The sequence below is a fragment of the Hyperolius riggenbachi genome, chromosome 8, assembly GCF_040937935.1.
Source record: "Hyperolius riggenbachi isolate aHypRig1 chromosome 8, aHypRig1.pri, whole genome shotgun sequence".
Taxonomy (NCBI): domain Eukaryota; kingdom Metazoa; phylum Chordata; class Amphibia; order Anura; family Hyperoliidae; genus Hyperolius; species Hyperolius riggenbachi.
Genome location: NC_090653.1, coordinates 106,762,598 through 106,780,282, shown reverse-complemented (window position 1 = coordinate 106,780,282; position 17,685 = coordinate 106,762,598). Strand labels below are relative to the sequence as shown.

The window sequence follows — 17,685 nt, the reverse complement described above, 5'->3', positions numbered from 1 at the left end:
ATACGGCTGTTTCTGAGCGATCCGCCAGGCGGATCGCTCAGAAACAGCCGTATCAGTCTGCAGACAGACTGTACACACGCCGGACTGTCGCTGGAACGCCCACCCAGCGGGAGGTGACGACGGACCCGTCGTTGCCTCCAGTCCGGCGTGTGTACGGACCTATGGGCTGAAGCCAATGACTGCTGATCACACTGATTGGCTGGCGGGAGGAGGGACGGAGAGTAAAAAAAATAATAATTTGGAAATGTATTGATAAAGACAAAAATATTTACAAAAAACAAATAAACACACCAGAGAGCTCTGTTGGTGGACAGAAAAGGGAGGGGGGATCGCTTGTGTGCTGACTCTGAGTTCTATGGCCCTGCGGGAAGGCTTAGAAGCTGCAGTGGCCTACTTAGCAAAAAATGGCCTGGTCTTTAGGGGGGTTTAAGCCTGTGGTCCTTAAGTAGTTAAAGATACACACATTATTACCAGACCACATACACCGCACTAGCCCAAACTCAGTCTGGATCTTTATAGATTGGAATATTGCCATGAAAGAAGAAGAAAAGCATATTTTTCTAAGGGTTTTGCTATAATTTGTTTTGCAAACCAATGTTTCATTATTTCTGATGTTGAGTTGTGGACAATGAGCTATTAACCTCCCTGGCGTTCTGATTAATTGCGGCGCACGGCCGCGGGAGGGTTTTTTATAGGTCTTTTTTTTTTTACATGTAGCTAGCCTAGCGCTAGCTACATGCTTCCCCCCTCCCTTCACTTTCCCACCCACCCCTCCGATCACCGCCGGTGCAAATACCCAACAGGAAATCTCGTTCTGAACGGGATTTCCTGTATGGGCTTCCCCCATCACCATGGCGACCATCGGAATGACGTCATGACGTCAGTGGGAGTCCCGATCCACCCCATAGCGCAGCCTGGCAGTGATTGGCCAGGCTGCGCAAGAGGTCTGCGGGGAGGGGCCTCTTTCGCGGCAGGTAGCGGAACAAACACGCAGCTAGCAAAGTGCTAGCTGCGTGTTTGAAAAAAAAATTATGCAAATCGCCCCACCAGGGCCTGAGCAATACACCGCTGCGTTACTGGACGACCTGAGCTCGTCCGTAACGCCCAGGAGGTTAAAGAGCTAGCAGGGAAAAAAGAAAAACTTTCTGTGAGGAAATTGCATCAAGGTAAGTGCATATTTTTTTCTAAACTTACATTAACCACTTGAGGACCTAGGGCTTTACCCCCCTTAAGGACCTGCCACTTTTTTTCCATTCAGACCACTGCAGCTTTCACGGTTTATTGCTCGCTCATACAACCTACCACCTAAATGAATTTTGGCTCCTTTTCTTGTCACTAATAAAGCTTTCTTTTGGTGCTATTTGATTGCTCCTGCGATTTTTACTTTTTATTATATTCATCAAAAAAGACATGAATTTTGGCAAAAAAATGATTTTTTTAACTTTCTGTGCTGACATCTTTCAAATAAAGTAAAATTTCTGTATACATGCAGCGCGAAAAATGTGGACAAACATGTTTTTGATTAAAAAAAAACCCATTCAGTGTATATTTATTGGTTTGGGTAAAAGTTATAGCGTTTACAAACTATGGTGCAAAAAGTGAATTTTCCCATTTTCAAGCATCTATGACTTTTCTGACCACCTGACATGTTTCATGAGGGGCTAGAATTCCAGGATAGCATAAATACCCCCCAAATGACCCCATTTTGGAAAGAAGACATCCCAAAGTATTCACTGAGAGGCATAGTGAGTTCATAGAAGCTATTAATTTTTGTCACAATTAAGCGGAAAATGACACTTTGTTACAAAAAAAAAAAAAGTTTCCATTTCTTCTAACTTGCGACAAAAAAAAATGAAATCTGCCACGGACTCACCATGCCCCTCTCTGAATACCTTGAAGTGTCTACTTTCCAAAATGGGGTCATTTGTGGGGTGTGTTTACTGTCCTCGCATTTTGGGGGGTGCTAATTTGTAAGCACCCCTGTAAAGCCTAAAGGTGCTCATTGTACATTGGGCCCCTTAGCGCAGTTAGGCTGCAAAATAGTGCCACACATGTGGTATTGCCGTACTCAGGAGAAGTAGTATGTTGTGTTTTCGGGTGTATTTTTACACATACCCATGCTGGGTGGGAGAAATACCTCTGTAAATGACAATCTTTTGATTTTTTTTTACACACAATTGTCCATTTACAAAGTTATTTCTCCCACCCAGCATGGGTATGTGTAAAAATACACCCCAAAACACATTGTACTACTTCTCCCGAGTACGGCGATACCACGTGTGGCACTTTTTTGCACCCTAACTGCGCTAAGGGGCCCAAAGTCCAATGAGTACCTTTAGGATTTCACAGGTCATTTTGAGAAATTTCGTTTCAAGACTACTCCTCACGGTTTAGGGCCCCTAAAATGCCAGGACAGTATAGGAACCCCACAAATGACCCCATTTTAGAAAGAAGACACCCCAAGGTATTCCGTTAGTAGTACGGTGAGTTCATAGAAGATTTTGAGAAAACTTATTGTTATTATTGGAGTACTAAATTGATTAAATTTATATTGCTAACCATCATAGTGGTCCTTTTTGTTGGAGGTAGGCATGTCCACCACTGCCACTCACAATTTTAATTGGTTTTAATTGGTACATTTTTATTCTATTGGCGCCTCTGTTTTTTCTCATTACGCGATATCCACTCGGTGGATGGGTGTGGACACCCCCCTCTTTTTTCCTTCTACGCAGAGAGCGACTTTTTAACCTGAGCGGGGACAGGTTTATCTCCCCGTCTGTGATACTAGTGGTTGCCTGGTCCGGCAACCCACACTTGTGAGTATAACTTACTATTATTAATCATACGATTTTAAACCTACAATAATACACTATTGGGGGCTCTCGGTTTTCCTCTTTTCCCTTTTTTTCTTCTACTCATAGAAGATTTTATTTTTTGTCACAAAGTAGGGGAAACTCTGTAAATGGACAATTGTGTGTAAAAAAATCAAAAGATTGTCATTTACAGAGGTATTTCTCCCACCCAGCATGGGTATGTGTAAAAATACACCCCAAAACACATTATACTACTTCTCCCGAGTACGGCGATACCACATGTGTGGCACTTTTTTGCACCCTAACTGCGCTAAGGGGCCCAAAGTCCAATGAGTACCTTTAGGATTTCACAGGTCATTTTTGTTTCAAGACTACTCCTCACGGTTTAGGGCCCCTAAAATGCCAGGGCAGTATAGGAACCCCACTAATGACCCCATTTTAGAAAGAAGACACCCCAAGGTATTCCGTTAGGAGTATGGTGAGTTCATAGAAGTTTTTATTTTTTTGTCACAAGTTAGCGGAAATTGATTTTAATTGTTTTTTTTCACAAAGTGTCATTTTCCGCTAACTTGTGACAAAAAATAAAATCTTCTATGAACTCACCATACTCCTAACGGAATACCTTTGGGTGTCTTCTTTCTAGAATGGGGTCATTTGTGGGGTTCCTATACTGCCCTGGCATTTTAGGGGTCTTGAAACCAACAATGTCGCAAAATGACCTGTGAAATCCTAAAGGTACTCATTGGACTTTGGGCCCCTTAGCGTACTTCGGGTGCAAAAAAGTTCCACATATGTGGTACTGCCGTACTCAGGAGAAGTAGTATAATGTGTTTTGGGGTGTATTTTTACACATACCCATGCTGGGTGGGAGAAATATCTCTGTAAATGACAATTGTTTGATTTTTTTACACACAATTGTCCATTTACAGAGAGATTTCTCCCACCCAGCATGGGTATGTGTAAAAATACACCCCAAAACACATTATACTACTTCTCCTGAGTACGGCGATAACACATGTGTGACACTTTTTTGCAGCCTAGGTGCGCTAAGGGGCCCAACGTCCTAATCACAGGTCATTTTGAGGCATTTGTTTTCTAGACTACTCCTCACGGTTTAGGGCCCCTAAAATGCCAGGGCAGTATAGGAACCCCACAAGTGACCCCATTTTAGAAAGAAGACACCCTAAGGTATTCCGTTAGGTGTATGGCCAGTTCATAGAAGATTTTATTTTTTGTCACAAGTTAGTGAAAAATGACACTTTGTGAAAAGAAACCAAAAATCAATTTCCGCTAACTTTTGACAAAAAATAAAATCTTCTATGAACTCGTCATACACCTAACAGAATACATTGGGGTGTCTTTTTTTCTAAAATGGGGTCAGTTTGTGGGGTTCCTATACCGCCCTGGCATTTTACGGGCCCAAAACCCTGAGTAGTCTGGAAACCAAATGTCTCAAAATGACTGTTCAGGGGTATAAGCATCTGAAAATTTTGATGACAGGTTGTCTATGAGGGGGCGAATTTTGTGGAACCGGACATAAGCAGGGTGGCCTTTTAGATGACAGGTTGTATAGGGCCTGATCTGATGGATAGGAGTGCTAGGGGGTGACAGGAGGTGATTGATGGGTGTCTCAGGGGGTGGTTAGAGGGGAAAATAGATGCAATCAATGCACTGGGGAGGTGATCGGAAGGGGGTCTGAGGGGGATCTGAGGGTTTGGCCAAGTGATCAGGAGCCCACACGGGGCAAATTAGGGCCTGGCACTGGCGAGGTGATCAGGGCTGAGGCATGAGGGCATTCTGAGGGTGTGGGCGGGTGATTGAGTGCCCTAGGGGCAGATAGGGGTCTAATCTGATAGGTAGCAGTGACAGGGGGTGATTGATGGGTAATTAGTGGGTGTTTAGGGTAGAGAACAGATATAAACACTGCACTTGGGAGGTGATCTGACGTCGGATCTGCGGGCGAACTATTGGTGTGGGTGGGTGATCAGATTGCCCACAAGGGACAGGTTAGGGGCTGATTGATGAGTGGCAGTGACAGGGGGTGATTGATGGGTGGCAGTGACAGGGGGTGATTGATGGGTGATCAGTGGTTTATTACAGGGAAGGACAGATGTAAATAATGCCCTGGCGAATTGATAAGGGGGGGTCTGAGGGCAATCTGAGCGTGTAGGCGGGTGATTGGGTGCCGGCAAGGGGCAGATTAGGGTCTGATCTGATGGGTAACAGTGACAGGTGGTGATAGGGGGTGATTGATGGGTAATTAGTGGGTGTTTAGAGGAGACAATAGATGTAAACGCTGCGCTTGGGTGGTGATCTGATGTCGGATCTGCGGGCGATCTATTGGTGTGGGTGGGTGATCAGATTGCCCCGCAAGGGGCAGGTTAGCGGCTGATTGATGGGTGGCAGTAACAGGGGGTGATTGATGGGTGGCAGTGACAGGGGGTGATTGATGGGTGATTGACAGGTGATTGACAGGTGATCAGTGGGTTATTACAGGGAAGCACAGATGTAAATAATGCCCTGGCGAATTGATAAGGGGGGGTCTGAGGGCAATCTGAGCGTGTAGGCGGGTGATTGGGTGCCCGCAAGGGGCAGATTAGGGTCTGATCTGATGGGTAACAGTGACAGGTGGTGATAGGGGGTGATTGATGGGTGATTGATGGGTAATTAGTGAGTGTTTAGAGAAGAGAATAGATGTAAACACTGCGCTTGGGTGGTGATCTGATGTCGGATCTGCGGGCGATCTATCGGTGTGGGTGGGTGATCAGATTGCCCGCAAGGGGCAGGTTAGAGGCTGATTGATGGGTGGCAGTGACAGGGGGTGATTGATGGGTGATTGACAGGTGATTGACAGGTGATTGACAGGTGATTGACAGGTGATCAGGGGGGATAGATGCATACAGTACACAGGGGGTGGGGGGCCTGGGGGGGGGGGGGGTCTGGGGAGAATCTGAGGGGTGGGGGGTGATCAGGAGGGGGCAGTGGGCAGGGGGGGAGATAAAAAAAAAATAGCGTTGACAGATAGTGACAGGGAGTGATTGATGGGTGATTAGGGGGGTGATTGGGTGCAAACAGGGGTCTGGGGGGTGGGCAGGGGGGGTCTGAGGGGTGCTGTGGGCGATCTGGGGCAGGGGGGGGAGAAATCAGTGTGCTTGGGTGCAGACTAGGGTGGCTGCAGCCTGCCCTGGTGGTCCCTCGGACACCGGGACCACCAGGGCAGGAGGCAGCCTGTATAATACACTTTGTAAACATTACAAAGTGTATTATACACTTTGTATGCGGCGATAGCGGGGGTAACATCCCGCCGGCGCTTCCGTATGGCCGGTGGGTGAGCGGTGACAGGCGCCGGCGGAGGATCGCGTCACGGATGACGCGATCGCTCCGCCCATGCCCCTACAAGGACCGCCGCCTTTGGGCATGAGCTGGTCCTTGCGGGGTCCACTTCCCGGCCGCCTCTGTGCGTTAGGCGGTCGGGAAGTGGTTAAGTGCAATTTTTGTTATGTACAGGACATCCCGATTCCCAACCTTCTCATCATCCTGACTATGTAATGGGCTTACTTTATCTAAAGTCTTGTACACACATACTAGAACCGTCACCAAAGAGGGATCGGGAATCGATCCCATGGATGACATTGTGGAGTTGAAGCTGTACAGATGTATCGCTAGCCTCCTGGATGGCAACACATTCTTTTACTATGCTGGGGGGAGGAAGGCCAACGGGCAGGTGCACGGCGGAATGCACAGAGCGAATGGGGTGAGTGAGAGAACAATGCACTCAACCAGTGCATGGCCAAGTCAATCCACCAGGCTGATTGATGGCCATGGCACCAAGGGAGGATTTGGACCACTGTACACATGCTAGATTCTCAGACGAGGTGATGCTGAACAAGTATGTGTTGCGGCGTTGCCGCATGAACTGGGCAGCGGCTGGTACCGCTAGTAAAAAATATTGGTAATTTACATTATTGTTATTTTACTGCACACTTACCAGCCACCCATTATAGCTTACACCCTCCCCACCTAATGCCCCCTTCAAGTGCCTAAAACTAATCTCCCCCTCCTAATTCCAAACATTAACCTCAGTGCCCGAGTTGGGCTCCCAACTCAATACTTGGGCACCGATTACCGATAATTTACACAGGTGTTGATCCCCGCACCCAAATTACCTGATCCAAGCTCGACTGACCGCATCTGGCGAGAGCTGTCTAGCGTGTGTACAAGACTTCAGAGCCTGCAGGAATCAATGAGCAAAAGTTCTAGCATTGTTTTACTCTTGACTGCAGCTTACCTTTCATCTCTGGTGCTATGCTGGCCATGTGTATTACAAAATCTACTAGAAGAATGCAAGTTCTCCTCCTGCCTATCAGCCATCTCCTCCTGGATGTCCGCTAGGTTCCTGAAACTAAATCTAGACAAAACTGAATTTATGATCTTCCTACCCTGGCCATCCCTGAACCTTCCAGATGTGCATGTCACTGTTAACCACACTACCATTTGCCCTACCTCTCAAGCCCGCTGTCTGGGTGCCACCCTAGACTCCGCACTCTCCTTCACGCCCCACATCCAAAATCTCACAAAGTCCTGCAACTTCCACCTCCGTAACATCTGCAAGATCCGCCCTTTCCTGACCTCTGCCACCACCAAACTCTTCATCCATGCCCTCAAAATCTCCCGCCTTGACTACTGCAATGCCCTTCTGTCTGGTCTCCCTATGACCCGAATAGCCCTGCTGCAGTCCATCATGAATGCGGCAGCCAGAATTATCCACTCCTCCCATCGCTCCACCATGGTGGCTCCCCTCTGTGAATTCCTCCACTGGCTTCCTATCCAGTCCAGAATCAGATTCAAGATACTGTGTTTGACTTTTCACTTTGGCCTACCACCCCTCACTAGTGCTCTAAACCCGCAGCTGAACTCTGGTCCCCTACCTTTCATGTTCCTACCTCTCCCTTTAGATTGTAAGCCTTTGGGGAGGGTCCTCCTCCTTTTGTGTGCTACCTGATCATGCACCTCCATTACTGTGCACCCATGCTATGCATTTTAGTGAACTTAACTTGCCTAATCTCCATGCTCCCATCCAGTGACTGACTAAGCATTACCTTGTGCTCATACTGTGCTGCGTGATCTGGTTTGCATGTATTCCTGTATTGTCTTATTGCTGTATATCACCCCTAAATTTGTCTGTAACCTAAACTAATGTCCAGCGCTGCGTAATATGTTGGCGCTTTATAAATACAATAAATAATTAAATAAGTATAAAGAACCAATGCCAAATTTCCCCTGAATCCAAATCCATAAAGATTCTCAATTTTCTCAGATTTTTAGACTCTGAAATCTAACAAATTCTGTACAAAAGAAATGTGTATAATAGTTAGACTTAGACATTTGAGGAATTTTCATCCTATTTCTAAAAGAGTGGCATTTCCCAATCAAGGAAATCAAACATTAAGTGAAAAGACATTGTTGACAAAGAACTGTATCTTTATCAGAATAAAGAATGGTTGATATTGAATATACTGTATACTTTAATGCAGTGTTCCCCAACCCTGTCCTCAAGGCACACCAACAGTGCATGTTTTGTAGAAATCCACAGAGGTGGATAATCAGCTCTGCTGAGACACTAATTACCTCCCCTGTGCATGTTTGTGGTTTTCAGCAAAACATGTACTGTTGGTGGGCCTTGAGGACAGGGTTGGAGAACTCTGCTTTAAAGGGTTTCTGGGAAGTCCTTTTCATGAATAGGAGTATAGATTCATTAAGGGCCCTTTTCCACTTGCAATCACTAGCGTTCGCGCTGAACGCTAGTGATTGCGATTTAGCAAATGCCCAAATTTTCGCGGCGATTTTCCGACGTTTGCGATAGCGATTTTGCTATGCTATGCACTGCATAGCAAAATCGCGGCAATAATCGCTCCGCCTCGCGATCGGGTAAAAAACGAATCGCGGTAGTGGAAATGACCTACCGCGATTCCTATGTTAAAAGCAAACTGTAGCGATTTGAAAAATCACTAGCGGTTTGCGGTTTTGCGATTCAGCCATCGCAAACGCCGTAGTGGAAAAGGGCCCTTAGTCTTATTTTCCTTTTGAAGGTTAAAATCCTATCTTTAAAGTCTTGACTGCCTCAAGTTAATTGTAATGTAAATTCAACTCTCATACAAATCTTGAACTACTGAAATACATTACATATACATTTTCTGTTTTTATGAAATCCACCATCTATTAAAACATGTAATAGTGTAGCGTAATCTTGTGCCTTTCTGTGAGTAACGGAGACAGACTTCTCATAAATAATGTGCAGTTTCACTTTTAAGCTGACAGCACAAAAGTTGCTTTCAGTCCACCTCTTGCATTCATGTTACATTTCCTTTATTTCACAATTCCACCTGCAAAACGACAGACAAACCAACAAAACCACAATACCACCTCTCAGTAAGCACTATGTAGAGATGTGAAGCCCACCCCCAGATGTGTCATGATATAGTGGTATAGTGATATAGAAGTATGGAGCTTAAAATAAAATGATAACATTTGATTCCGAGGTGTGGGTTGAACAATGTGTGGTATTTAAGTTCACCATCGGAAACTATATTCTATTGCACATGTGTTTGTGTGAGCGTGCGTCTTTATGTAGGCACATGATGTGTCCCACCTACTAAGCAATAGGTAAACAAAGGGCATCAAACTGACAGTGTGTCTTACTAAGGCATTTGAAAGAAAACACAAAGTGAGGAATATGGAGGATGCTGCCATCTTCATTCTCTAATAACTAATTCCAGTTTCCTGACTTCTTTGCTGATGCTCTGCCTATAATACTTAAAGAGGAACTTCAGCATAAACAAACATACTGTCATTAACTACTTACTGCACCGGGTGCAGTCACGGCCGTCCGCAGAAAGTTTTCCAAGGGGGGGGCAAAAACGAGTGTGTGTGTGTGGGGGGGGGGGGGGGGGAATGGTGCGCTGCGGCAAAAATTGGGGGTATGAACAATGGGTGTGGTCAAGGACCACAATGTGGGTGTGGTCTTGGGTGGAGACAAATTTACATGAACTTAGCAATGGTGGGACATTAGATTAGGACAGTGGTGGCAAACCTTTTGGAGGCCGAGTGCCCAAACTGCAACCCAAAAGTCACTTATCGATCACAAAGTGCCAACACGGCAATTTAAACTAAATACAAATGTTTTAACTTATACATGAGCAACATTATGGAAAATCCAAGTTGAAAATAAACTGTGAAGATAAACAATTTCATCCATCCTACTCCTGAAAAATGTATTCATCTTTTTAGAACCTCCCAGTTTTAATTTTCTGTTTTAAAAAGCTAAAAAAGTAGGTTTAATGCTATTGACTCATATGATGATGATTCAGCTTTTCCCATAGTCTCGCAGTTAGCAATCATGTGACCCCCAACAAGACAAATTCAGCAATCATGAGGCCCCCAACAAATCATGAGGCCCCCAACAAGACAAATTCAGCAATCATGAGGCACATAAATAGACAGCATTTCACATGAATAGGCAGAATGCCCCCTTAATATGGTAGACACCTCTCACCTGGCTTCTGAATTCTCCTCTACTGGCTGCTGTGCTTGGCTGGCCTGGCAATACTGTTTTTGGCTGACTTGGGGATGATGTGTGGGCCGAAAGGCCTGGCAGTGATGCTGTGGCCTTGCTGGTGGTGATGCTGGGCTGGCCTGGCTGGCGGTGATGCTGGAGAACAGCATCAAAAATGCCATCATGCTTTGCACAGCATCAGGGGAAAAATGCCTGGGTTTCTTTGATGGGGCGGAGCTTCTGTGTAGCTAAAAATGAGGCTTAGGTAAGAAAAACAAAGTTCTGATGCTGTGAAACTGTTAAAGAAACACCAAGCCCTTTCAGTGCTGCTGAGTAGATTTTTAGTCTGGAGGTTCATTTTAAAGTCACTGGCCCAGAATGAGCATGCAGAATGTTGGTTTACTGAGAATTCCGAAGCCAGTGAAAGTAATACCTGGTCTTCCAGAATGCACTGGGTGGGAGAATTCTGCATATCTTAACAGCCTAGGCTAAGCATCGCTGGGAGGGCGTGGTTACACAGCAATATACAGCAATCTATAGACATAAGAAGTGTTTCTGATGCTGAAACCAGGAAAATTACTGTAAAAGTGGGTATTTTGAATATTTTACTGCATTCTGCTATTTGTCACTGCAGTGCCTCTTTAATGCAAATTTACTATCATATGCGTTAATAAAATGAGAGGCTGAACAATGGCTTTATTTTAAATGGATGTTACACGTATCTTCTTACCTTCTTTGTTGCTGTTGGCTTTGTCTCCCACGAGATGTATAGCAACGGCTGGCACTGTAGTGGATAAAGGTCAGGATATTAATATTACATTATGTAAGCATGCGCCTTCTACAAAATGTCAGGTATAGTGTATACAACATTAAAAATAACATAAACAAATTAGGCCAGGCTTTCACTCTGAATCCAGCACCATTCCCTCATGCTAGGCAAAATTCCCAGGCAAGATATGCCATGCCAAAGAGCCACAGTAGGTCAGACGCTCTTTTCTGCAGACGATCAAGCCGAGCAGTCACAAATCAGAGGAGAGAAACAAAATCTGATACACTTGTTTAATGTAGCACTATAGCCGCAATTCTAGTAGGGTTTTCAAGCAAATTACGCATGTACGGGGGCGGAGCTTGCCATGGCAGCGTAAAGACGTGTTCTCACAGAGCTCCCCACTCCTAGCACTAAAAGACCAGGCTAAACCTGTCTACAGCCGGACTTTCGCCTCTAAACTATGTCCAGAGACACCAGGAAGAGGACCAATAATACCAAATCGCAGAAAAAAGAGGATCAGGCGCAATCTTCGCTCACAAAATATCTGAACCCACGCTCTTCTCCCACTCAACCTAAGATGGCCGACGACAGCTCCGCAAAAGGCTCTAAAGGAAAGGATGATGCCACTACCCGCTCTCTAAACGAGATAAGAGATTATCTGCACAGTCTTCCGACAAAGAGCGACCTCACAGAGCTTGCGGACAAGATCACAGCTGTAACCAGAGTGGATATCCAGGAGCTCCATGCAGTCGTTCTAGAAAATGGCGAACGTGTCACAACGCTAGAAGCAGATATGGCCGCGGTAAAGGCTGACCTAGTTAAGCTGAAAGCAGACCATACCCAACAAGCAAAGGTGAATACTGCTCTTCGTTCAGGCCTGGAAGATCTCCAAAACCGGAGCAGAAGAAACAACATTAGGCTACGTGGCCTACCTGAATCGATCAGCGCGGGCCAGCTTACCGCCACAGTGACGGCCATCTTTAACGGCCTACTAGGAAACGCGGATGACGACCCTATTAAATTGGACAGAATACACCGGGCTCTGCGAGCTAAACCATCGGACGACGAACCTCCACGAGACGTCATTTGCAGGGTACATTACTTTGCTCTGAAAGAAAACATAATGCAAGCGGCTAGACGTAGAGTGGAAGTCCAATATGAAGGCAAGCAGATCAGCTTTTTCCAGGATCTGGCCCCAAGCACCCTCGCACAGCGCAGGGCGCTGCAGCCACTTATAAAAGCACTACAAGAGATAGGAGCAAGCTACAAATGGGGCTTTCCGTTCCAAATGATAATAACCCACAACGGCAAGTCCTTCACTCTCCGCACGCCTACTGACCTCCCGGAGCTGTTCAAAAGCCTAGACATCCATGAAGTAGAAGTGCCGGAGTGGAAACCGGAGCAGATTATGATAGGCCTACCGCAAAGGCTGAAACGTCCGCGCCTATCCAAAAATCAACACCAAGCAGAAAACGAAGATTGAACACCATCCTCTTTCACAGCTAAGTGGGGCAATTAGATAGCTAGGTACTTGGGTGGATGTCTAGTTGAGGTGGGGTGGTATGGGGCCTTATGGCAAAAGGGGACTATAATGGGCAAAGATATGCGGGACAGGCCATGGGAAGAAAAGTTTAACTTGTCATACGACACTAGCACAACAGGTCGGGACTGACGGAACTGATATCGTTACACACTCCCCGGATGATATCAACTGAGTTCGTGGTAGTTTAGCTAGTGGGGGACACGGCGAGGGCACTTAGATCAGGTGGGGTGGCCGGAGGAGTGTGTGCCGAGGGGAACGAAGTCATGTGCTGATGAATTGGTCATACTATGCTATAACTCCGTGATCCTGTCTCTTGGGCTACTAATGGCTACTCAGGGATACTACAATGGCACCTACGCACTTCTAAAAGATTGTGCTTATCTATATACCGAGCACATTATAGTATGTTGATCCCACGAATCTCAGCTACTATGGGCTTAATGAGGTCTAAAGTATATATCCGTCGCATCCAATATGTTTATTATGTACTTAGGTTTTACTAATCCCAAACTCCTTTCTATGAAAGTTTTACTGATACGTCATATTGATGAGTGCTAAACTGTATTTTGCCTGTATTCAGGGGCGTAGCAATAGGGGGTGCAGCGGTAGCGACCGCATCGGGGCCCTTGGGTCAGAGGGGCCCCGAAGGGCCCTCCCTCAACTACAGTATTAGTTCTCTATTGGTCCTGTACTCATAATAATCACTTCTATATATACATTGAGTAGTGGTAAACATTAACAAGCTCTTCCCCATCCCCTTCTTGCACCTCTGACACTGTAGTTGCCATTGGCAGGTTTTGGTGCGCCGTATCAATTGTTATGTATAGAGTGCCTGGGGGGCCCCATTGTAAAACTCGCATCGGGGCCCACAGCTCCTTAGCTACGCCACTGCCTGTATTCTTGAAATAAGTGGAGAATCTGTACGCCACGGTCACGTGGCAGGCTCTTACAGAAATAGGGAGACATAATGCGCGGACTGCATTGCAGCGCGCTAAATACATCAACACCATACTACACACGTACGGCGCCGACTGTCCCCCTGCTTTGACCGAATAAATGTGCCCAATAATCAGCTGGCTTAGAGGGATGTAACCATAGCAACCAATACAACACTGGTTATTTAGCCATTTGTGGACCAGTGACATGGAAAAGGGATGGTTTACGACCCCCAACGGAACAAAAACGAATAGACCTCCAGTGCAATACTATTAAAAGACCCAGACTTGGAGCCACACAGACGTCCACTATCATAGCTAACTTAGCTCCATAATCATAACCGGTGCTATCACTTCGCTCGTTACCCAATGCAACCCCCATATGCTGCGGGGCATGCTTTCCCCGGACAGACGGCCTGACTTACCCCCGGACAATACTAGCCTTACCCCTCAAAAGCGGTTCTCTAAGACCTGACCCGACAACACATCAAACTGTCCATCAGGACCCTTATAATATTACGAAATGCCTATTCTGCCTTCCCCTCCAGGGATGTCACATATCACATCTCTGAATGCTACGCTATCAAACCAGTATGCGTAGTGTACCCGCCCGTGGACATCCACCTAGTATACCAACATAAGCCAGCTAATATAAGCCCCCACTAGACTCATGATGTCCTGGCAGACAGACGTTAGCTTGGGTTATCTTTTTACTTTATCTTCCTCTGTAGCTCCTTGGAGTGGGGAGCCGGGGAGCTTTGGACAGCTGTCCTGACTTCTTCACTCCCACATAGGAAGGCCTATATGGCCTGTGTCCACATAAGGTTGGAAAAATTAAGCATTCACAATGCTATACATGTGTTTAAATGTTTTAGTTTGGTTAAAGTTGTTGGATCCATGAAGGTGCAGTCCATATATCTTGCTCTACTCCTACCTAATGGCTGATATAAAAATTATATCGATCAATGCGAAGGGGCTGAATGTTCCTGAAAAGCGTACAGCTCTTTTACATGATATGTGGAAACAAAGGGCTGACTTGGTTTTAATTCAGGAAACTCATTTTAAAGGAGTATCCTCCCCTAAACTTACTAACAAGCACTTTCAGGCGGTGTTCCTTAGTAACTCTCAAGACACTAAAACAAAAGGAGTTGCAATCCTAATAGGCAAACATTTACAGATCTCTGACATAGAGACTCTAATAGATGACCAGGGCAGGTACATACTTCTTAAGGGCTCTATTAGAGATCAGAAATATACCTTTTGTTCAGTATATGCCCCAAACATAGAGCAAGTTCCCTTTATGATGAAATTCATTAGAAAATTGGAGGACTTTAGAGAGGGAAATGTGGTGGTGGGAGGGGACCTCAATATTGCCTTGAATCCGAATATAGACACATCCCATGGCAGATCTTCCATCTCCTTCCAAAAGCTAAATAGATTAAGAAAAACACTACAGGAACAACAACTGGTCGACGCCTGGAGAGCCTTAAACCCAAATGTGAAAGATTACACCTTTTATTCTCACACACACGAAATATACACACGGATAGATTATATACTGGTCTCACATGGTCTACTCTCTGATATCAGCAAGGCAGAAATAGGTGTGATTTCATACTCAGATCATGCCCCTGTCACTATCCACCTCTGCTGTAAATCAAAGAAAGACAAACCATTCAACTGGAAATTAAACATCTCTATGCTATCAGATGAGGAGACTGTGCAGAAAATTAGGACTGAACTGGAGGCATACTTCCACACAAATGTAAATGGAGAGACCCCACTCACGGCAATATGGGAAGCCCATAAATGTGTCATTAGGGGGTTTCTAATTCAATTAGGCTCAAGGCAAAAGAGACAACGGGAACAAAACCTTAAAAATCTGCTCGACACTATATATACTCTAGAACAAAGACACAAGAAATATATGACTAAGCAGGACCTGGAACAATTGACACAGGCTAGAGACTCAGTTAAGAAAATGATGAGGGACAAAATGCTCCAAGCAGCTTTTAGATGCCAAACGGCCTTTTACATGGGGGGTAATAAATCAGGTAAACTACTAGCCAGAGCACTCCGTGCCCAACAACAAAGAAATTACATTCCACAGATTATTGATAACAAAGCACAAAAACACATTCGCAATGAGTCCATAGCTCGTACGTTCAGGGACTTTTACTCAAAACTATATGACATACTGGAAGAGTCTGGAACAGTACGCTCTGACCAATTCAAATCTAAGATGAGGCAATATATTACTGAGGCAGGTATGCCAACCTTAACCCAGGAAATGATAGACGCATTAGAAGCAGACATCTCGGAAGATGAGATCCTTCAAACTATAGCTCAGATCAAACCAGGTAAAGCCCCAGGACCCGATGGTCTACCTATAGAATATTATAAAAAATTTAGACATACGCTGACCCCACACCTCTGTAGCACTTTCAATAGGTTGGCTGACCCTGTCTACTCCGAAAAATTTCCGACACAAACCCTGGAATCACATATCTCAGTTATACATAAATCAAGTAAGGACCCTACAGCCTGTGCCAGCTACAGACCAATCTCACTCTTGAACCTGGATCTCAAAATCTTCTCAAAAATATTAGCTAATAGACTAGCCGAGTGGATGGGCCACCTCATACACTGGGACCAGGTGGGATTCATCCCAGGGAGAGAGGGGAGAGACAATACCATAAAAACGCTAAACGTAATACAGTCTGCTCGGTCAAAGAAGACCCCTTTAATGTTACTTTCAACTGACGCAGAAAAGGCCTTTGACCGAGTAGACTGGACATGGATGATGGAGGTTATGCATCACATAGGATTAGGCAACAGAATGTTGCACAGTATTGAGGCCCTGTACTCAAAACCAACAGCACGCATCAGAGTAAATGGCTACCTCTCGACTTCCCTTCACATAAAAAACGGGACACGACAGGGTTGCCCGTTCTCACCACTAGTTTTTGCCCTGGCGTTGGAACCCTTTCTATGCCATGTGCGCAAAAACACCAACATCTCTGGGCCGACGCTAACAGAGCATACTGTAAAGATAGCCGCATATGCGGATGATTTACTATTCTATATTACCAATCCTGTGGTGTCCCTCCCGAACCTACTCATTGAATTTCAAAAATTTGGAACATATTCCCTTTTCAAAGTAAATCTGGACAAATGTGAAGCGCTCAATGTCACACTTTCACAAGACACACAACAAGCCCTTATGGCCAAACTCCCATTTAGATGGAACAAGGACCACATAACCTATTTAGGCACTAAAATTACAGCCAACCCCTCCAACCTATTTAAAACCAATTTCCCCCCTCTGGTCGATACCCTATCAGCTGACCTTAAAAAATGGGATAAGCCACACTTCTCCTGGCTAGGGCGCATTGCCATCATAAAAATGAATATTATGCCCCGCCTCTTATACCTGTTCCAGACTCTTCCAGTCCACATCCCCACTGCCTTTTTTAGACGCACCCAAACGCTGTTCAACAGATACATCTGGCGCAGCCGCCCACCCAGAATAAACAGGCGACTCCTCTACAAACCCAAACATGCTGGAGGACTTGCTATACCAGAAATCCAAAACTACTATTATGCTGCGGTCCTCACCAGACTAATCGACTGGCATAGGCATTCTTTAACCAAACAATGGGTCAATATCGAGCAATCGCTCACCTGTCATCCCCTTGTCAACCTGCCTTGGTCATCTATCCACCCTAAACAGGAATGGTCAGAATCACATTTAGTATTTAACACACTGAGAGTGCTTGCAAAGGTCCGCCAGGCCCCAGACATTTCACCATGGCCCACTCCATTGGTCCCGGCATTGGAGAATCCGGTGTTTGAACAAGGTTGCTCACGCAACTACCTCCGCTCCTGGCGATCCACTGGCATATATAGAGCTAAAGATATTTGCCAGCAAACAGGGTGGCTGACGCTATCAGATCTCAGGGCTAGATTCCCTGATGCTCGACTGGAGTGGTGGGGATACATGCAAATCAGACACTTCCTACAACGCATGGGTATAAACCCCAGCACAGTCAGAGAGTCCACAGAATTCGAAG

The 17,685-nt window shown here is 45.5% G+C and overlaps 1 protein-coding gene across 1 annotated transcript in view; it reads right to left on the bottom strand.

Annotated features, from left to right (window-relative positions):
• CD40LG (CD40 ligand) overlaps positions 1 to 17,685 on the bottom strand; it is a 75,515-nt gene that overhangs the window by 24,515 nt on the left and 33,315 nt on the right. The window contains exon 5 of the mRNA XM_068249576.1: positions 11,096 to 11,149. Coding sequence (XP_068105677.1) covers positions 11,096 to 11,149 — 54 coding nt within the window. The remainder of the gene's footprint in view (positions 1 to 11,095; positions 11,150 to 17,685) is intronic.